We start from the raw sequence: 23961 nt of genomic DNA on the forward strand, positions 1-23961 counted from the left end.
GAATAATTAATTAATTAACATTATTGATATTATCAATTGATTGATTAATTAATTAATTAATTAATATTATCAATTAATTAATTAATTAATTAACAGTGACTGGAAGAAATAACGAGTAGTAAAATTATGGATACCAATATTGAGGTTAGTTTAAATTTTATTTTCAATGAAAATAATAATAATTTTGCGATTGCATAAAAATTTATTTTTTTCAGCGATCTCATGTAATGAATTTTCATCTAATTACATCAATTTAAACGCATGTAAAATTCACTGCGAAAGTCTACTCAACTGTAAATTGGTTTTCATTAAGAAAATATTTTTACAACAAACATAGAATAAGTTGATAATAATAATAATTTCAAATTTCTTATAAATTATGATGGCATTTTTTACTTTTGGAAATAAAATTTTTATCCTATTCTCCAACTATGCTGATTAAAATAATTCTATTCCTTGCTTGATAGTCACCAGGGTTATCACAGTTATTGTTAACATGAACCTAATTGTTGTTCGATTTAGTAAACAATTATTTTTCGATACCATAAAAAATTATTATTTTCACCGATCTCATGTAATGAATTTTCATCTAATTACATCAGTTTGAACGCATGTAAAATGGTAAAAAAAATTTAAAACTGCAAAGGTTTACTCAACTTTAAATTGGTTTTCATTTAGAAAATATTTCTACAGCAAACATAGAATAAGTTAATAATAATTTCAAATTCCTTATCAATTATGTTGGCATTTTTTACTATTAGAAATAAAATTTTTATCTTATTCTCCAACTATGCTGATTAAAATAATTCTATTCCTTGCTTGATAGTCACCAGGGTTATCACAGTTATTGTTAACATGAACCTAATTGTTGTTCGATTTAGTAAACAATTATTTTTCGATTGGCTAAAAATTTATTTTTTTCACCGATCTCATGTAATGAATTTTCATCTAATTACATCAATTTAAACGCATGTAAAATGGTAAAAAAAATGTAATACTGCAAAGGTTTACTCAACTATAATTGAATTTTATTAAGAAAATATTTTTACAACAAACATGGAATAAGTTAACAATGATTAGACACCTTCTAAATCATATTGGCATTTTTCATTTTTGAAAATAAAATTTTTATTCTATTCTAAAACCATGCTAATTAACAAAATTCTATTCCTAGCATAATAGACGCCAGAGTTATGATTGTTATTGTGAACATGGGCCTAATTATTGTTCGATTTAGTAAACAATAATTTTGCGATAGCATAAAAAATGATTTTTTTCACCGATCTCATGTAATGAATTTTCATCTAATTACATCAATTTAAACGTATGTAAATTTCACTGCGATAGTTTACTTAACTGTGAATTGGTTTTCACTTAGAAAATATTTTTACAACAAACATAGAATAAGTTGATAATAATTTGTACATCGTCCAAATCATATTGGCATTTTTTATTTCTGGAAATAAAATTTTTATTCTATTCTAAAACTATGCTAATTAACAAAATTCTATTCCTAGTATAATAAACACCCTAGTTATTATGGTTATTGTGAACATTGGCCTAATTGTTGTTCGATTTAGTAAACAATTATTGTTCGATTGGACAAAAAATTATTTTTTTCAGCGATCTCATGTAATGAATTTTCATCTAATTAGATCAGTTTAAACGCATGTAAAATGGTAAATAAAATATCAAACTGCGAAGGTTTACTCATCTGTAAATTGAATTTTATTAAGAAAATATTTTTACAACAAACATAGAATAAGTTAACAATGATTAGACCCCTTTTAAATCATATTGGCATTTTTCATTTTTGAAAATGAAATTTTTATTCCATTCTCCAAGTATGCTAATTGAAAAAATCCTATTCCTAGCATAATAGACGCCAGAGTTATGATTGTTTTTGTGAACATGGGCCTAATTATTGTTCGATTTAGTAAACAATAATTTTGCGATAGCATAAAAAATTATTTTTTTCAGCGATCTCATGTAATGAATTTTCATCTAATTACATCAATTTAAAAGCATGTAAAATTCACTGCGAAAGTTTACTTAACTGTGAACTGCAGGAAATTTTTTTTTAACCAGGAACTTGACAATTTTTTTACTGGTGAGTAAGATTCATTTATTTTAGTCTTTTTCCAGTTTTATGTTTTTACCATTATACATGCGTTAAAACTGATCTAATTAGATGAAAATTCATTACCTAAGATCCCTGAAAGAGAATAATTTTATCTTCAATTGAAAAGAGATTGTTTACTGAATCGAACCACAATTAGGCCCATGTTCACGATAACAATAATCACTTGGTTGTCTATTATGCTAGGAATAGAATTTTGTTAATTAGCATGATTTCAGAATAGAATAAAAATTTTATTTCCAAAAATAAAAAATGCCAATATGATTTAGAAGGTGTCTAATCATTGTTAACTTATTCTATGTTTGTTGTAAAAATATTTTCTTAATAAAATTCAATTTACAATTGAGTAAACCTTCGAGTTTTACATTTTTTTACCATTTTACATGCGTTTAAACTGATCTAATTAGATGAAAATTCATTATATGAGATCTCTGAAAAAAATCATTTTCTATCCAATCGAATAATAATTGTTTACTAAATCGAACAACAATTAGGTTCATGTTTACAATAACTGTGATAACCCTGGTGACTATCAAGCAAGGAATAGAATTATTTTAATCAGCATAGTTGGAGAATAGGATAAAAATTTTATTTCTAAAAGTAAAAAATGCCAACATAATTGATAAGGAATTTGAAATTATTATTAACTTATTCTATGTTTGCTGTAGAAAAATTTCTAAATGAAAACCAATTTACAGTTGAGTAAACCTACGCAGTGAATTTAAAAATGCGTTTAAACTGATCTAATTAGATGAAAATTCATTATATGAGATCGAGGAAAAAAATTATTTTTTTTCCAATCGAACAATAATTGTTTACTAAATCGAACAACAATTAGGCCCATGTTCACAATAACCATAATAACTAGGGTGTCTATTATGCTAGGAATAGAATTTTGTTAATTAGCATAGTTTTAGAATAGAATAAAAATTTTATTTCCAGAAATAAAAAATGCCAATATGATTTGGACGATGTACAAATTATTATCAACTTATTCTATGTTTGTTGTAAAAATATTTTCTAAGTGAAAACCAATTCACAGTTAAGTAAACTATCGCAGTGAAATTTACATACGTTTAAATTGATGTAATTAGATGAAAATTCATTACATTGGATCGGTGAAAAAAATAATTTTTTATGCTATCGCAAAATTATTGTTTACTAAATCGAACAATAATTAGGCCCATGTTTCCAATAACAATCATAACTCTGGCGTCTATTATGCTAGAAATAGAATTTTTTTAATTAGCATAGTTGGAGAAAGGAATAAAAATTTTATTTTCAAAAATGAAAAATGCCAATATGATTTAGAAGGTGTCTAATCATTGTTAACTTATTCCATGTTTGTTGTGAAAATATTTTCTTAATGAAAACCAATTTACAGTTGAGTAGACTTTCGCAGTGAATTTTACATGCGTTTAAATTGATGTATTTAGATGAAAATTCATTACATGAGATCGGTGAAAAAAATAAATTTTTAGCCAATCGAAAAATAATTGTTTACTAAATCGAACAACAATTAGGTTCATGTTAACAATAACTGTGATAACCCTGGTGACTCTCAAGCAAGGAATAGAATTATTTTAATCAGCATAGTTGGAGAATAGGATAAAAATTTTATTTCTAATAGTTAAAAATGCCAACATAATTGATAAGGAATTTGAAATTATTATTAACTTATTCTATTTTGCTGTAGAAATATTGTCTAAATGAAAACCAATTTAAAGTTGAGTAAACCTTTGCAGTTTTAAATTTTTTTTACCATTTTACATGCGTTCAAACTGATGTAATTAGATGAAAATTCATTACATGAGATCGGTGAAAATAATAATTTTTTATGCTATCGAAAAATAATTGTTTACTAAATCGAACAACAATTAGGTTCATGTTAACAATAACTGTGATAACCCTGGTGACTATCAAGCAAGGAATAGAATTATTTTAATCAGCATAGTTGGAGAATAGGATAAAAATTTTATTTCCAAAAGTAAAAAATGCCATCATAATTTATAAGAAATTTGAAATTATTATTATTATCAACTTATTCTATGTTTGTTGTAAAAATATTTTCTTAATGAAAACCAATTTACAGTTGAGTAGACTTTCGCAGTGAATTTTACATGCGTTTAAATTGATGTAATTAGATGAAAATTCATTACATGAGATCGCTGAAAAAAATAAATTTTTATGCAATCGCAAAATTATTATTATTTTCATTGAAAATAAAATTTAAACTAACCTCAATATTGGTATCCATAATTTTACTACTCGTTATTTCTTCCAGTCACTGTTAATTAATTAATTAATTAATTGATAATATTAATTAATTAATTAATTAATCAATCAATTGATAATATCAATAATGTTAATTAATTAATTATTCCATCAATTGATAATATTAATTAATTAATTCATAATATTAATTCATTAATTAATTCATAATATTAATTGATTAATTAATCAAATAAGCAATTTACTTATTTATAAAAACATCACGTTCACTATTTCCGCGAAGAAAACTATTTCACTTTATTTTCTGCATTCCCTAAATCTCCACGCCAATGTCTATTTGTAATAATACACAAACTGTGATACTATAGACATCTCGCGGGCTTCTCAGACCTTCACTTTTATCATTTTTACAGATTTCTCATTCACCATCGAGAATGACACTAACTATAGCATATTGGGTCAAACGCCGTTTGGCGCAAACTGCCTTTGGCGCATTTTGATAGTTACCACACACGAGAGTAAGAGAGAGAGAGAGAGAGAGTATGGCGACGTCAGACATCAGCTGATTCGACCTCCGTTTTTCAATTCAAGAGGAAGAAAATGATAAATGTCGAAAATTCACGGCTATCACGCCGTTGATATTGGTATGTAAAAAAAATTTTCATTAAATAACAATAAAATTTTAATATCACATTTCAATATTTAACAGAATATTTTTTTTTCCATCTATTTCTAAATTTTAACCTAAAAAATGAAATTTTACTCAAATTTTCTTGTGCGTCAAAAATGAAATTTTTTGCCGTGGAAATAAAATTTTATTTAGTTTTTAATTTTTATATTTACTATTTACAATATAATTCAAAAAAAAAAAAGTTAAAGGAAAAAAAAGGAATGTAAAAATAAGTTTTTAACAATAGAAACAAGAAAATTTAGAGAGAAAAAAAAACAAGTTTAAAGTCGATAATTTAAAAAAAAATTTATAGAAAAAATAAAATTAAAAAAAGTTGTAACTGAGTTTTTTTCGGTTTTTAAAATTACAGTTTTATTTTTTTTTCTTTTTCTTTTTTTGTTTCACAAGTGTGTTGAGTTTGGTAATGACATTGCTTATGTAAATAAAAGTCGAGCGAAGAAAATTTAGTAGGCTTTAAAAGAAATCGAGAATTACTCATCGGATGATGCTTTTAAATGTGGTTTATTTTGAGTCTATTGTAATTTTAAATGACGATAATTTTTGCCTTTGTGTCGTTATTTAAAAAGATAATTTTTAATTTGTATTTTTTTTTCATTTCCGTTTAGAAAATTTCCATTTGCAATTAATTCATTTTTAATAATTTTAATTTAATTTTAAGAATAGTGAAAATTGATTTTTTTTTTATGTATTTAGAACAAAAAATAATTCTTTTTGAAAAAAAAAATTACATTTTAATTTTTAAACTTTTTTGTTTAAAAATATTTTTTTTTATATATTAAAAAAATTTTCAAATCCATTATTTTATTATCAAATAAATAACGAAATAATTTTTTAATTGTAATTAAATAAATTTTATTTGGACCAATAATTTTTGTATTTGAAACAAATAATAAACTCAATAATTATTTGATAAATATTATGTTTATTTGATAATAGTCAAGTAATTATTTGAATAAAATAAATTTTTTTCAGTGTATTAAACATAATTGTTTAATTAAGAGAATAAAATTATTATTCTTATTAGTTAAAAAAAAAAAAAAACTCCACTCGAATTAAAATTAGTATGAAAATAAAAATTTCCATTTGAATTAAAATTAGAATTAGAATTAAAATAAAAATTTCGATTTGTATTAAAATTAGAATTAGAATTAAAATAAAAATTTCCATTTGAATAAAAATTAGTGAAAAATAAAAATTTTTATTTCAATTAAAATTAGAATTAACATAAAAATTTCCATTTGAATTAAAATTAGAATTAAAATAAAATTAGTAAAAAATAATAATTTTTAATTGAATTAAAATTAGAATTAAAATTTCCATCTGAATTAAAATTAGAATTAGAATTAAAATAAAAATTTTCATTTGAATTAAAATTATAATTAAAATTTCCATTTGAATTAAAATTAGTGAAAAATAAAAATTTCCATTTGTATTAAAATTAGAATTAGAATTAAAATTTCCATTTGAATTAAAATTAGAATTAAAATAAAAATAAAAATTTCCATTTGAATTAAAATTAGTGAAAAATAAAAATTTTTATTTGAATTAAAATAAAAATTTCCAATTGAATTAAAATTAATGAAAAATAAAAATTTCCCTTTGAATTAAAATTAAAGAAAAAAAAATTTTTTTATTTGAATTATAATTTCAATTAAAATTAGAATTAAAATTTCCATTTGAATTAAGATTAGAATTAGAATTAGAATTAGAATTAGAATTAAAATAGAAAAAAAAATTTCCATTTGAATTAAAATTAGAATTAAAATAAAATTAGTAAAAAATAAAATTTTTTATTTCAATTAAAATTAGAATTAAAATTTCCATCTGAATTAAAATTAGAATTAGAATTAAAATAAAAATTTTTATTTTTGAATTAAAATTAGTGAAAAATAAAAATTTTCATTTGAATTAAAATTATAATTAAAATTTCCATTTGAATTAAAATTAGAATTAAAATAAATATTTTCATTTGAATTAAAATTAAAATAAAAATTTCCATTTGAATTAAAATTAGTGAAAAATAAAAATTTTTATTTGAATTAAAATAAAAATTTCCATTTGAATTAAAATTACTGAAAAATAAAAAATTTTTATTCGAATTATAATTTCAATTAAAATTAGAATTAAAATTTCCATTTGAATTAAGATTAGAATTAGAATTAGAATTAAAATAGAAATAAAAATTTTCATTTGAATTAAAATTAGAATTAAAATTTCCATTTGAATTAAGATTAGAATTAGAATTAGAATTAAAATAGAAATAAAAATTTCGATTTGAATTAAAATTAGAATTAAAATAAAATTAGTAAAAAATAAAAATTTTTATTTCATTTAAAATTAGAATTTAAATTTCCATCTGAATTAAAATAAAAATTTTTATTTTTGAATTAAAATTAGTGAAAAATAAAAATTTTCATTTGAATTAAAATTAGTGAAAAATACAAATTTCCATTTGTATTAAAATTAGAATTAGAATTAAAATTAATATAAATATTTTCATTTAAATTAAAATTAGAATTAGAATTAAAATAAAAATTTCCATTTGAATTAAAATTAGAATAAAAATTTCCATTTGAATTAAAATTAGAATAAAAATAAAAATTTTCGTTTGAATTAAAATTAGAATAAAAATAAAAATTTTCATTTGAATTAAAATTAGAATTGAAATAAAAATTTTCATTTGAATTAAAATTAGAATTAAAATATCCATTTGAATTAAAATTAGGATTAGAATTAAAATAAAAATTTCCATTTGAATTAAAATTAGTGAAAAATAAAAATTTCCATTTAATTTTAAATTGAAATATTTGTTAACTATTTTTCTATTTTTTGTTTTTTTTTTCGCAGAAAGATCGTGAATGTAAAAGATGACTCCGCCCTTGAGTCGAAAGCGTGGCTCGTCAGTAAGTTTCACACGAGCAAAAGATGACACTGAAAATGGAGGAGATGAAATTCAAATATCATTGGCACCTTATATTCAAACATATTTGGCCCACAGTGGCCAAGGCGTTGGATGCTGTGGAATTGGTTTGCCAGTTCCATTTGAACGAGCCGCCCCACGATCCTGGTGGAATCCAAAATTTGACTCTGAAATTCTCGAGGAACAATTTAAAAGAAGTGCCTTTCCTCAAATTAGATTGAGATTTCGGTAAAAATTCATCTTTTTTTTTTACAGTTAAAACAATTTTTTTCTATATTTTTATTTATTTATTTTTTTTTATTCTTTTTACAATTAAAACGAAATTATTCTAAATCTAAAAGAAAATAATTAAATATTTTTCTGGAAAAAAATGGAAATAATTTTTTTTTTTCAACAAAATTTAAAAACAAATATTTATTTTACAGATACGCTCTCACTTATATTCTACTAGTATCAGTATCATGGCTTGTTTATTTTGTGATAAAAGGAATAGAAAATAAATCAAATACATGGCCAGGAATAACAATAATTTTTGGTGTTTTGGCATTTTTAATATCAGCAGTACTTTATTTAACGCACACTGATTATTATCAATCGTGTGTTGTATTAACATCAGTTATTGTTGCAATAATATTATGTCTATTATCATTAGGATTTTTAATTTTTGTCCCACCATATTTAGATGGTCTCACTCTAGTTGGACATTTTGCATTATGTTCGGAAATTTTATTATTAATTTATACCGTTATACCAATGCCACTTTATGCTTGTGTTGGTATTGGTACAATATATTCAATAATATTTGAAATTCTCACCGCTTATCTTTATGGTTTTGATGTGATGAAGAAAAATTTTATTAAAAATACAACTGATATTAGAGAATCGTCATTTAATTTTAATTCAATTTCTAATGATGATAGTATAAAAAATTTGCATTCCTCTCTCGATGTGAGATATAATTATTATGATGATGTTGATTTTTCAACAACACTCGCCATTCGTATTTTAATGCAAATTTGCATTCATATTATTGGTGTTCATATTTTAATTATGACATTTGTGAGAATGCGAGGTACATTTATGAAGGTAGGAAATTATTTTCTAAAAAATTTCTTTTTTTTACAATCGATTTTTAAGGGAATGTAATTTTTTCAATCCCTTTTTTTTAAAGGTGGGACAATCACTGTTGGTTCGTTGTCAATTGGAAATGGAAAATCAATTAAAGGAGAAAATGATACTTTCAGTGATGCCGCCAAAAGTTGCAAATTGGCTAATGGAAGAAAGTGAACGTGAACGTGAACGTGAGGATTCATTAAAAAAAGGTTCAATACCATCAAATAATACTGATATTCGTTCATTATTTCGTCCATTTAATATGCATTCAATGGAGGATGTGAGTATATTATTTGCCGATATTGTTGGTTTTACACGTATGAGTTCAAATAAAACTGCCGAGGAACTTGTTGGTATACTCAATGATCTTTTTGAAAGATTCGATGATCTTTGCGATCATCATGGTTGTGAGAAAATTTCAACATTAGGCGATTGTTATTATTGTGTGAGCGGTTGTCCTGAACCAAGACCTGATCATGCAAAATGTTGCGTTGAAATGGGATTAGGTAAAAAAAAAAAATATATAAATATTTTAATTTTTTTTTTAATTAATATTTTCAGGCCTCGGATTATACGAATTTTTTTTTTTTAATAAAATGCGCCTAATTTTTACATTTTAAAAAAAAAATTTTAACAAAATACGTTTTTTTTAGTATACAATGCAGATCTTCTTTCTTTTAATTATTTAACAAATTTTTAAGAAAAATTCTTATCTAATTTAATTATTTTTAATAATTTTAATGAAATTCTTAATGAATTCAATTTTCTTAAACTATTTTTCAAATTAAAAATTTTATGAAATTCAATAATTGTCTAAAGTTTTAACAAATTAATTAACAAATTTTTAACAAAAATTCTTATCTAATTTAATTATTTTTAATAATTTTAATGAAATTCTTAATGAATTCAATTTTCTTAAACTATTTTTCAAATTAGAAATTTTATGAAATTCAATAATTGTCTAAAATTAAAAAAAAAAACGAGCAAATAAAATACCAACAATTTTCAATTAAAAATAACTTAAAATTCAACTATTTTCAAAAAATTTCAATTTAAAACCTTTTTGAAATTTAATTATTTCTATAATTTTCCATCTAAAATATTCTAAAAAATAATTTCAACTATATTTAACTCTTTCGAAATTCAATTAGACAATTATTTTTAATAATTTTTATAATTTCAATTTTGTAAAATTTAATGTCTGTAATTTAACAAACAAACAAACTAACTCTTTAAAAATTTAATTATTTTAAATAATCTTTATATTTTTTTAAAAATTCAATTATTTAAAAAAGTTTCAAACAAAAACTCTAAAATTGAATTGTCAGAAATTTAAAGAAAAAAAAAAACTATACTAATTTAAATTTGCAGAAAATTTATTTCTAATTTAAAATCTTCAATTCAATTATTTAAGAAATTATTAATAAAATTATTTAATAATCTGTAAAATTTAATTATTTTTCGACAATTTTTTGACGATTAAAACTAAAAAGTATAGAAAAATTTTAAATTGGAATAAATTGCTTAAATTCAACTTGAAAAAATTTTTAAAAAATAGAACTTTAAGAATTTTTTTTTAGAAATTTTGTCCTATTTCAGTAAAATGATAATTGATGAAGATATAATGATAATTAAAATCAATTAAAGTGCAAAAAAAAAGAACTAACATGGATCTATTCAAATTTGGATAATTTTAGACAAAAATTAATTGAAATTCGAATAATTTTAAATTTATAACAATTAAAATTTGGTAAATTGAATTTTGGGTAAATTGAAACTCAAAAAAAAATCATAATTTGGATAAATTAAAATTTTTAACTTAAATCAATTACGATTTAGATAAATTTAAATTCGGATAAATTTAAAACTAGTGAAATTAAAATTTTAACAAATAAAAATTCAGATAATTCTAGGCTTCGAAGTGGCACTTTTTTAAAATACTTTGATACTTTTTTTTCAAAAAGGCTTCTATTTTACTACTAATTTTGGCCAAAAGCCACTAAATGCTACTTTTTTCAAAAAAAAAATTTTTTTAAATGACAAAATTCAAGAATTTTAAATTTTAGCGAATTTTTTTTTATTCCTAAAATCTCGCAAAGTTGATGATTTATTATTAGCCGCGTCAACTATTACTTTATATAATTATTTTTTACACGAATTTTTATTTTTCAAAATAGCATTTAACATAATTTCTTTTTAAACGATTTTTTACTCAATAGAATTTTTAATTTGGCAAATTTTTTTTAACAGAATTTTTATTTTTCAAAATTTCTCTTTACCCAACTGTTGTTTTTTTTAATAATTTAAAATTAATCGAATTTCGGACAATAATTGAATTTTAGAGTATTTTGAATTGAAAAATGTTTTAAATAATTGAAATGCCAAGATCTTGATTAAAGTTATTGGAAATAATTATTTAATCAAGAAATTTGAATCAAAATATTTAATAATAATTGAATTTTAGGAGATTTTGAATTAAAATTTTAGTAAATTAGAATTACTGAAAATTATTAACAAAGTTTCAAACAGTAATTGAATGTTAGAGAATTTTTAATTAAAAAATGTTTTAATATTAAATTGAATTTTTGAATAATTGGATTAAAATTATTAATTTAGTAAAGAATTTTAGATACAAATTTTGAAAATAATTGAATTTTTGAAAATTTTTATTTAAAATTGTTTGTCTTAAAATACTAAATATTTTATATAAGCTTCCGACTCGAATTACTTAAAATTCTACTGAATAGAATTTTTATTTTACCAAATTTCTCTTTACCCAACTGTTTTTTTAAAAAAATAATTCTAATTTAACCGCAATTCAGATAATAATTGAATTTTAGAGTATTTTGAATTGAAAATAAATTAAATAATTGAAATACCAAAATCTTGATTAAAATTATTAGAAATAATTATTTCAATAAAAAATTTGAATCAAAATTTTTAATAATAATTGAATTTTAGGAGATTTTGAATTAAAATTTCAGTAAATTAGAATATTGCTAAAAAATTATTAACAAAGTTTCAAACAGTAATTGAATGTTAGAGAATTTTTAATTAATAAATGTTTTAATATTTAATTGAATTTTTGAATAATTGGATTGAAATTAATAATTTAGCAAAGAATTTTAGATACAAGTTCGAGTTAAAAAATTTTAGAAATAATTGAATTTTTGGAGATTTTTAATTAAAATTATTATTTTAATATACTAAATATTTTATATAAGTTTAATCCAAGTTCTATGATTTAAAAATTCGAATTACTTAAAATTCTATACTAAATGAAAATTCTAATAAATTAAAAATTAGATTAAATTAGAATTCTTTTCAAGAAACAATTGGGTAAAGTGAAATTTTGTAAAATAAAAAATTTGTCAAATAAAAATTCGGTACTTTGAAAATTCCGGTTGAGTAAATATTTGTTTAAAAAAAAAAAAATTCCACGTTAAATGGAATTATAATAATGATCCACATTTTTTGCTCCTTAAAGTAGATCCGAGGAGGATCCTTAAAATCGGATCTTATTTTAAGAAAAAGAAAATTCTCTTTTTCATTGTAAATTTTTTTTCATGAAACTGTTTTTTTTTTTTTTTTTTTCCAGCAATGATCGAGGCAATTAAACAATTTGATATCGAAAGAAGAGAGGGTGTAAATATGAGAGTTGGCGTTCACACTGGAACGGTTCTTTGCGGTATTGTGGGAACAAAAAGATTTAAATTTGATGTTTGGTCAAATGATGTGACTCTAGCTAATAAATTAGAAAGCACTGGAACAGCAGGCAGAGTTCATTTAAGTGAAAAAACATTTAATTTTCTAGACGATCAATATTTAATAGAGGAGGCAGAACCAATAAAAGGTGATAAATTTTTATTAATTTTCTTTTTTTCATTTTTTTCATATTTAATTTTCTTTATACAATTCTCTTTTTTTTCTCCATTTATTTATTTTTTTAAATTATTATTCATTAATTTTTCGTAGGATTGAAAACATATTTTGTTAAATCGAGAAAATCTGATATAATGTCAGAATTTTTAACGAATGTAACAACAACAACAACAATACCAACATTGGCACAAGAAGCAACGAGTATTTCGCCATTAATGCAATCTCGTCATCGTATTGGCTCTTGTAATAGTCATTCAAAACCAAGACCACATTATCTTCATATGGTGACTAATGCAAATTGTTATCGAATGAAGGCAAATTCATTGCCAAGTATTTTGGATTCGGAGAATGATGAAGAGGAAGGTGATGTGAGTGATGATAAGGAAGATGTTAATAAAAGTCCCACATCAACGGCAAGTTATGGAAAAAAGAAACCAAAAAATAAACCATGGCGTTATCTTCAACGACAAAGAACAACCGAGGAGATGACGTCAATCGATAGAAAACAATTACAACAACAACAATCAAATGTTATTGAGGATTCAGTAATTGATGAAACAACAAAAGATGAACGAAATGGAATTACAAAGGTTTTTTAATTTTATTTCAATTTTTACCTAAAATTCCTTTTTTTAGGTAGAAAAATTGTCTTCTTTTTTTTTTTATTTTTACTTTCTAATTTCGGTTAGGTTTTCTTTTTTTTTGAATTTGGAAGTTTTCAATTTTTCCCAAGGTAAAAAATAGATTTTTGAATTTCAGTTTCGGAAATTTGATTTCTTCTTTTTTTTTCTACTTTTGTCTCAGTTGAATTTTATTTTAGACGCATGCTTCCACTGATGTGGAGATGGATCCGAATCCCGTACCTTCTAGTCCTCTGCTACCTGGTCAGGAACCAATTAGTCACGCCTCGTCAATTTGCAGCAGAAAAGATTCTGGGATTCGTAGTAGGCGCAGCAGTATCCAGCAACAAGTACGTCCATCATTTCCCATCCTTTTTTTCCTCCTCAAAAAAAAACAAATTCTATTTTTCCCTTAACAAAACAAATCCTTATTAATCGAAAATTAACTAATTTTTCCTTTTGTTTTTTCAATTAATAATTGTGTTTGTTAAAGTTTAGGTTTTGTTTCGTTTTTTTTTTCTATTAAAAAAATTTAATTTTTATTTCCATTTGTTTTTGTAAAAAAATTAATTTTTTTTGTTCGCAGCTATTTTTGATGAATGGAATTGCACAGGGCGATTTATTAACGCAAAGAGTAAGCGGTTATTATACTTCGAATTCGACTTTGAATTCAACACAGGAACCATCGTCGTCGGTGCCACCTTATCCATTTCCACCGGCTGTGACCGATACATTTGGCGCTTGTTTTCATAAATTGAGAAAACAATCCGATCTTCAGTTAATAAGGTTCGTAAAAATTTTTCTTTTTGGAGTAAGTCCACGTGTCAGAAATATCAGAATCTGCAAGTGGTTCTTCGATTTTAATGATACTTGGTAAAATTATAACTTTATATAAGAGCAATGTGTGAGTAAAAGGAATTTTTAAAATATCTAAAATTGTAGGAGTTATATCACTTTTAATTTTGATACTGCATTTTTTTCTTTCCTTTATATCTCGGTCAATTTTCAACCGATTTTGATGAATCAAAAAAACGATTTTTTTTCAGAAAAGTACGTATTTTCAGAAAATTTTAAAATAAAAATAAAATTTTACCGAATTAAAATTCCGATAATTTGAAACTTTTATTAATTAATATTTTTACCAAATTAAAATTCAAATTATTTGAAACTTTTATTAATGCAAAATTTTATCAAATTAAAATTCCAATAATTTTAAATTTAAATCGATTAATTTTTAAAACAAAAATATTGAAATTTCCTTAATTTTAAATTTCGTTTGATTTAATTTACAAGTGATTAAAAGTTTAATAAATAAATTTTTGTTTTGACCAATAAAAATTTTGTAATTCACTGTAACTTGAATCACATGACATTAAAATTAAAATAAACATTTATTAAATTGAAATATAAAATCAATTATAATTTTTGATTTAAAAAATAAGGTTTTTTGCATTTCATAAATTATTATAATTGCATTTAACATGGAATTTTTTTTTTTAACAAACATTTACTCAACGGAATTTTCAAAGTACCGGATTTTTTATTTTACAGAATTTTTATTTTACAAAATTTCTCTTTACCCAACTGTTTTTTGAAAAGAATTCAAATTTAATCTATTTTAAAATTATTAGAATTCTCATTCAGTAGAATTTTAAGTAATTTCGAATTTTTAAATCCTAGAACTTGGAATCAGCTTATATAAAATATTTAGTATATAAAACAATAATTTTAATTAAAAATTTCCAAAAATTCAATTATTTCTAAAATTCACAACTCGAATTGTTGCAAAATTCAATTATTTATAAAATTTGTATCTAAAAATTTTTGCTAAATTAATAATTTCAATCCAATTATTCAAAAATTCAATTAAATAAAACATTTTTTAATTATAAATTCTCTAAAATTCAATTACTATTTGAAACTTTGTTAATAATTTTCAGCAATTCTAGTTAACTAAAATTTCAATTAAAAATCTCCAAAAAATTCAATTATTTCTAAAATTCTTAACTCGAACTTTTCTAAAATAAAATCAATACCAAAATTTGTATCTAAAATTCTTTGCTAAATTAATAATTTCAATCCAATTATTCAAAAATTCAATAAACATTTTTCAATTAAAAATTCTCTAAACTTCAATTACTGTTTAAAAGTTTGTTAATAATTTTCGAGCAATTCTAATTTACTGAAATTTTAATTCAAAATCTCCTAAAATTCAATTATTATTAAAAATGTTGATTCAAGTTTTTTTGTTTAAATAATTATTTCCAATAACTTTAATCAAGATCTTAGCATTTCAATTATTTAAAACATTTTTCAATTTAAAATACTCTAAAATTCAATTATTGTCTGAATTTTGGTTAAATTAGAATTATTTAAAAAAAAAAAAACAGTTGGGTAAAGAGAAATTTTGTAAAATAAAAATTTTAGATTTTTTTTCAATTTCGACCTCTTTTTTTTAATTTTATAATTTTTTAATAATATTCCTTTTTATTTTATGTTTAATTTAAAAAAAAATTCATCCTGGAGACTTTTTTTTAGATCTCGTGATATCGTCCTTTAAGTATTATAAGTCTTCATCAATTTGAAAAACCGCAGGACTTGCTTCTATCATTACTTTCATTTGTTTGTTGAAATTTTTTATGGTTATGAATAACTATTTGTTTTAGAATCCTCTAAAAGAAAGCGCTAAAAACTTCAGCTACAATTTCAGGTTGCATTGTTAAGGTTTCATTACAATTTTTATTTTAAATTATAAATATTACAAAAAATAAACACTTTGCTTCAAATCTATTAATAAAATATTGATTTGCTTGAATTTTCACTTGTTTTAGTCAAGTAATTTAAAAATAAAAACATTATTACGCGAAAGTTTCTAGTTTGTAACAATAATATTATAAAACAAATGAAAGTAGAAACACAAATCTGGATCCTGGTTTTCTTGAGATGTGGAAATTTAAAGAACGATATCACGAGATCTAAAAAAAGTCTCCAGGATGAATTTTTTTTTTTAAATTAAAGATAAAATAAAAAGGAATATTATTAAAAAATTAAAAATTAAAAAAAAGAGGTCGAAATTGAAAAAAAATCTAAAAGAAATTTTGTTTTTTTACTTTTTTCTATTTAAATAACAAAATTTTATTTTTATTTAAAAAATTTTCTGAAAATACGTAATTTTCTGAAAAAAATCGTTAGAATTGATGAAAATTATTAACAAAGTTTCAAACAGTAATTGAATTTTAGAGAATTTTTAAATAAAAAATGTTTTATTTAATTGAATTTTTGAATGATTGGAGAAAATTTATTTAAATTATTAATTTAAATACAAATTTTAGAAATAATTTGAATTTTTGAAATAGTTCGAGTAAAGATTTTTAGAAATAATTGAATTTTTGGAGGTTTTTAATTAAAATTTGTTGTTTTAAAATACTTTAAACCATCTTTTACTTAATAGAATTTTTAATTTGGCAAATTTTTTCTTGACAGAATTTTTATTTTACAAAATTTCTCTTTACCCAACTGTTTTTTTTTTTAAATAATTCTAATTTAACCAAAATTCAGACAATAATTGAATTTTAGAGTATTTTAAATTGAAAAATGTTTTAAATAATTATTTAAACAAAAAAATTTAAATCAAAATTTTTAATAATAATTGAATTTTAGGAGATTTTTAATTGAAATTTTAGTTAACTAGAATTGCTGAAAATTATTAACAAAGTTTCAAATAGTAATTGAATTTTAGAGAATTTTGAATTAAAAAATGTTTTATTTAATTGAATTTTTGAATAATTGGATTGAAATTATTAATTTAGCAAAAATTTTTAGATACAAATTTTATAAATAATTGAATTTTGCAACATTTCGAGTTAAGATTTTTAGAAATAATTGAATTTTTGAAGATTTTTAATTGAAATTTTATTTAACTAGAATTGCTGAAAATTATTAACAAAGTTTTAAATAGTAATTGAATTTTAGAGAATTTTGAATTAAAAAATGTTTTATTTAATTGAATTTTTGAATAATTGGATTGAAATTATTAATTTAGCAAAGAATTTTAGATACAAATTTTGGTATTGATTTTATTTTAGAAAAGTTCGAGTTAAGAATTTTAGAAATAATTGAATTTTTTGGAGATTTTTAATTGAAATTTTAGTTAACTAGAATTGCTGAAAATTATTAACAAAGTTTCAAATAGTAATTGAATTTTAGAGAATTTATAATTAAAAAATGTTTTATTTAATTGAATTTTTGAATAATTGGATTGAAATTATTAATTTAGCAAAAATTTTTAGATACAAATTTTATAAATAATTGAATTTTGCAACAATTCGAGTTGTGAATTTTAGAAATAATTGAATTTTTGGAAATTTTTAATTAAAATTATTGTTTTAAAATACTAAATATTTTATATAAGCTGATTCCAAGTTCTAGGATTTAAAAATTCGAAATTACTTAAAATTCTACTGAATGAGAATTCTAATAATTTTAAAATAGATTAAATTTGAATTCTTTTCAAAAAACAGTTGGGTATAGAGAAATTTTGTAAAATAAAAATTCTGTAAAATAAAAAATCCGGTACTTTGAAAATTTCGTTGAGTAAATATTTGTTAAAAAAAAAAAAAATTCCATGTTAAATGCAATTATAATAATTTATGAAATCCAAAAAACTGATTTTTTAAATCAAAAATTATAATTGATTTTATATTTCAATTTAATAAATGTTTATTTTAATTTTAATGTCATGTGATTCAAGTTACAGTGAATTACAAAATTTTTATTGGTCAAAACAAAAATTTATTTATTAAACTTTTAATCATTTGTAAATTAAATCAAACGAAATTGAAAATTAAGGAAATTTCAATATTTTTGTTTTAAAAATTAATCGATTTAAATTTAAAATTATTGGAATTTTAATTTGGTAAAATTTTGCATTAATAAAAGTTTCAAATAATTTGAATTTTAATTTGGTAAAAATATATTAATTAATAAAAGTTTCAAATTATCGGAATTTTAATTTGGTAAAATTTTATTTTTATTTTAAAATTTTCTGAAAATACGTAATTTTCTGAAAAAAAATCGTTTTTGATTCATCAAAATCAGTTGAAAATTGACCGAGATATAAAGGAAAGAAAAAAATGCAGTATCAAAATTAAAAGTGATATATAACTCGTACAATTTTAGATATTTTAAAAATTCCTTTTACTTACACATTGGCTCTTATATAAAGCTATAATTTTACCAAATATCATTAAAATCGAAGAACCACTTGCAGATTCTGATATTTTTAACGTGGACTTACCCTTTTTTTATTTTGAAATTAATAGTTATCTACTATTTCTTTCTTTCTTTTTTTTCAAATATTATTTACAGATGCGTTCAAGATAATGTTAGTTCACAAAGATCATATTTTGTAAAGCCACCATTGTCAAGTGTGACATTATTCTTTAAAAATAAAGAAATGGAAAAAGAATATCGTGAAAATGCCCATAAAGCATCAGAAGGTTTTGGTGGTAATCCACCAACATTGGCAACATCACGTTTTAATACATATTTTGATATATTAATATCGGCATTGGTTTATTCATCAATTGCAATATCATTATTTCTTCTTTGCACGCCATCAATTTATTTTATTATTTTTTTTATTATTGGAACATTAATACAAGGTTCAGCTGTATTATTATGCATACGTCAATTACTTGATCCAAATACAATGCACGCAACATTTACACATCGAATATTTAAATTTTTTTCACGCTGGTATCCATGGCATGTTTGTGGCGCATTATTAGTTGCATTGCCAATTGTTTCAATTCTCATGAATTTTACATGTAATTTTCGTTCAACATTTTATAATTTTGAATATTATTACAGTTATTTAATATTTGTTGGTCTTGTGCATTTTTGTAATTTTACACAATTAAATTGTTGGATGAAAAATTTTCTCGTCACATTCACCGGTATTTTATTTATTTGTTTAGTTGCAAATCATGTGACAAAATTTTATCAAAATCAAATTTTTAATACAACGAATGTTGTTAATTTATCGTTAATTGGTGATTTCACCGAAAATGTGATATTTGAAAATAAAAGTCTCCTCGTCATTCCAATTAATGCAATTGAACCACGTGAATTATTTAATCAAACAAGGGAAATTTTATTAAAAAATAATCATCAAAAACAATTGTACGATGAAAGACTTTATAATTCGGAAATATTTTTAGATATATTATTATTATTATTGTTGGTATGGTTTTTAAATAGAGAATTTGAAATTAGTTATCGTTTAAGTTTTCATGGTAATGCAGTGGCGGCACGTGATAAAGCGCGTGTACAAAATATGAAAAATCAAGCCGATTGGTTATTACATAATATTATACCAAAATATGTTGCCGATCAATTAAAAACAACGGCAAAATATTCACAAAATCATAAAACAGTTGGTATTATATTTGCAAGTATTGTGAATTTTAATGAATTATATGATGAATCATATTTGGGTGGCAAGGAATATTTACGTGTATTAAATGAATTGATTGGCGATTTTGATGAATTATTGGAGAAATCAGATTATGCAAATGTTGAAAAAATCAAGACTATTGGAAGTACATTTATGGCAGCGAGTGGTCTTAATCCTCAGGTAAATCGAAAAAATTAATTAATTATTTATTTATAGATAGGACAATATAATTGTTATTGAAATTAAAATTTTATCAAATTAATGGGAGAAATTAGGAAAATTTACCAAAAAAAAAGGCAATTATATATTTCCCTGAATAGAATAATTTTTTTATCTTTTGAATTTAAAAATTGGATATAATTTTAATTTTTTTTTCTCCTATTCAAGCTTTGAAGTGGCACTTTTTAAAATTTTTTTTGATACTTTTTTTTCAACAATGCTAACTTTTTTACTACTAATTTTGGTCAAAAGTCACTAAATGCTACTTTTTTCAGAAAAATAATTTTTAAAAATGACAGAATTCAAGAATTTTAAATTTTAGCAAAATTTTTTTGATTTCTAAAAACTTGCCAAGTTGATGATTTATTATTGGCCGCGTCAACTATTGCTTTATATAATTATTTTTTTACACGGAACTTTATTTTTCAAAATAGCATTTAACATAATTTCTTTTTAAACGATTTTTTTTGCTCAATAGAATTTTTAATTTGACAAATTTTTTTTTTTGACAGAATTTTAATTTTACAAAATTTTTCTTTACCCAACTGTTTTTTTTTAAATAATTCTATTTTAACCGAATTTCAGACAATAACTGAATTTTAGAGTTGTTTTAAAATGAAAAATGTTTTAAGTAATTGAAATGCCAAGATTTTGATTAGTTATTAGAAATGATAATTTCAACAAAAAATTGGGAATCAAAATATTTAATAATAATAATTGAATTTCAGGAGATTTTGAATTAAAATTTTAGTAAATTAGAATATTGCTGAAAATTGTTAACAAAGTTTCAAATAGTAATTGAATTTTAGAGAATTTTTAATTAAAAAATGTTTTATTTAATTGCATTTTTGAATAATTGGAGAAAATTTATTAAAATTATTAATTTAGATACAAATTTTAGAAATAATTGAATTTTGGAATAGTTCGAGTTAAGATTTTTAGAAATAATTGAATTTTTGGAGGTTTTTAATTAAAATTTGTTGTTTTAAAATACTTTAAATCATCTTTTACTAGACAGAATTTTTATTTTACAAAATTTCTCTTTACCCAACTATTTTTTTTTTTTAAATAATTCTAATTTAACCGAAATTCAGATAATAATTGAATTTTAGAGTATTTTGAATTGAAAAATGTTTTAAATAATTGAAATGCTAAGATCTTGATTAAAGTTATTGGAAATAATTATTTAAACAAAAAAATTTGAATCAATATTTTTAATAATAATTGAATTTTAGAAGATTTTGAATTAAAATTTCAGTAAATTAGAATATTGCTGTAAATTATTAACAAAGTTTCAAACAGTAATTGAAGTTTAGAAAATTTTTAATTAAAAAATGTTTTAATATTTAATTGAATTTTTGAATAATTGAATTGAAATTATTAATTTAGCAAAGAATTTTAGATACAAATTTTGGTATTGATTTTATTTTAGAAAAGTTAGAGTTAAGAATTTTAGAAATAATTGAATTTTTGGAGATTTTTAATTGAAATTTTAGTAAACTAGAATTTCTGAAAAATATTAACAAAGTTTCAGATTGTAATTGAATTTTAAAGAATTTTTAATTATAAAATATTTTATTTAGGTAATTGAATTTTTGAATAATTGAAATTATTAATTTTGTAAAAATTTTTAGATACAAATTTTATAAATAATTGAATTTTGCAACATTTCGAGTTAAGAATTTTAGAAATAATTGAATTTTTGGAAATTTTTAATTAAAATTATTGTTTTAAAATATTAAATATTTTATATAAGCTGATTCCAAGTTCTATGATTTAAAAATTCGAATTATTTAAAATTCTATACTAAATGAAAATTCTAATAAATTAAAAATTAAATTAAATTAGAATTCTTGTCAAAAAACATTTGGGTAAAGAGAAATTTTGTAAAATAAAAATTCTGTAAAATAAAAAATTCCGTACTTTGAAAATTCCGTTGAGTAAACATTTGTTTAAAAAAAAATTCCATGTTAAATGCAATTATAATAATTTATGAAATCCAAAAAACTGATTTTTTAAATCAAAAAATTATAATTGATTTTATATTTCAATTTAATAAATGTTTATTTTAATTTTAATTTCATGTGATTCAAGTTACAGTGAATTAAAAAATTTTTATTGGTCAAAATAAAAATTTATTTATTAAAATTTTAATCACTTGTAAATTAAATCAAACAAAATTGAAAATTGAGGAAATTTCAATATTTTTGTTTAAAAATTAATCGATTTAAATTTTAAATTATTGGAATTTTAATTTGATAACATTTTTCATTAATAAAAGTTTCAAATAATTTGAATTTTAATTTGGTAAAAATATTAATTAATAAAAATTTCAAATTATTGGAATTTTAATTTGGTAAAATTTTTTATTGTTTAAAATTTTTCAAATTATTAAAATTTTAGTTTCTCCTCAAATTTTAATTGCTATAAATTTCAAAACTTTCTAATTTCTAGTTTATATAAATTTTAATTGATTTAAATTTCAAATTTTTTTCAAATTTCAGTTTGTCCAAATTTTAATTGTTTTCAGTTTTAATTTATCAAAAATTAAATTTACCAAATTTTAATTGATTTAAATCTAAAATTATCCAAATTTCAATTGATTTAATTTACGAATTATCTGTTTCAAATTTTAATTTCACTTACCTAGTTTTATAATTATCCGAATTTTAATTTATCTAAATCGTAATTGATTTTATTTTCGAATTATTGAAATTTCAATTCTAAAAAATTTAATTGATTTTAGTTTCAATTTATCGAAAATTTTCAAATTATCAAATTTTAATTGATTTAAATTTTAAAATTATCATAATTTTAATTTTTAATTGATTTTTGTTTAAAAAATTATCCAAATTTGAATAGATTTCAATTATTATTATTTTTTTTTTTTGCACATTTATTGGTTTTAACTATCAATTTTTTTCTCACCTTTTTTCTTATTAATAATATTCACATTTTTACCTTTTTTTTAAGGGGGAAAAAAATACTATATAATTTCTGTTACACTAAAAAAAAATAATTAAAAATTTGTTTGTCAGGAAATATTTTTTAATCACCCAGGAAATTGAAAAATTTATTCTTATGTCAATTTTAATTTGAATAAAATAAAAATTTTACCAAATTAATGCATTTGTCAAAAAGTAAAAATTTAATTATGTAAAAAAAATAACAATTCCTTTATATATGGAAATTAAATTATTTATTTATTGTTTAATTGAAATTTAGAGAACAAAAAAAAAAAATAAAAAATAATTTTTTTCCTTTCCACAGGTTCGTCAGCAAAGTGAACACGAGTACACACATCTATTTCAATTACTTGATTTTGCAATGGCAATGCATAAAGTTATTTATGATTTTAATCAAGATCTATTGGGTTTTAAATTAATATTGAGAGTGGGTTATAATTTTGGCGATGTTACCGCCGGTGTTATTGGTGCTACAAAACTTTATTATGATATTTGGGGCGATGCCGTGAATATTGCATCGCGTATGGATTCAACAGGTGTTGCGGGAAAAATTCAATTACCAATGAATTGTCTTGAATTATTAAAAGAACGCTATGAATTTGAACAACGTGGTCAAGTTTATGTCAAAGGAAAGGATAATATGGACGTTTGCCTTCTTATTGGAAAAACAAAAGCAAAATAAAATTTGCAAATTTTCTTCTTTTTTTTTGCCTAAATGAAA

At 21.1% G+C, this 23961-nt stretch overlaps 1 protein-coding gene across 1 annotated transcript; it reads left to right on the forward strand.

Moving 5' to 3' along the window:
• Positions 1 to 4859: 4859 nt before the first annotated feature.
• On the forward strand, positions 4860 to 23961 carry LOC127281374 (adenylate cyclase type 9). Its single transcript, XM_051305061.1, has 10 exons — positions 4860 to 5016; positions 7911 to 8211; positions 8409 to 9069; positions 9155 to 9602; positions 12695 to 12949; positions 13072 to 13568; positions 13799 to 13948; positions 14185 to 14384; positions 18966 to 20235; positions 23545 to 23961. Exons 2-10 carry the CDS (start codon positions 7931 to 7933, stop codon positions 23920 to 23922), a joined length of 4140 nt encoding a protein of 1379 aa, XP_051161018.1. The 5' UTR covers positions 4860 to 5016; positions 7911 to 7930; the 3' UTR covers positions 23923 to 23961.

Source organism: Leptopilina boulardi, unplaced genomic scaffold (genome assembly GCF_019393585.1).
Source record: "Leptopilina boulardi isolate dan_hultmark-lab unplaced genomic scaffold, ZJU_Lbou_2.1 LbouV2_266, whole genome shotgun sequence".
Lineage (NCBI taxonomy): Eukaryota > Metazoa > Arthropoda > Insecta > Hymenoptera > Figitidae > Leptopilina > Leptopilina boulardi.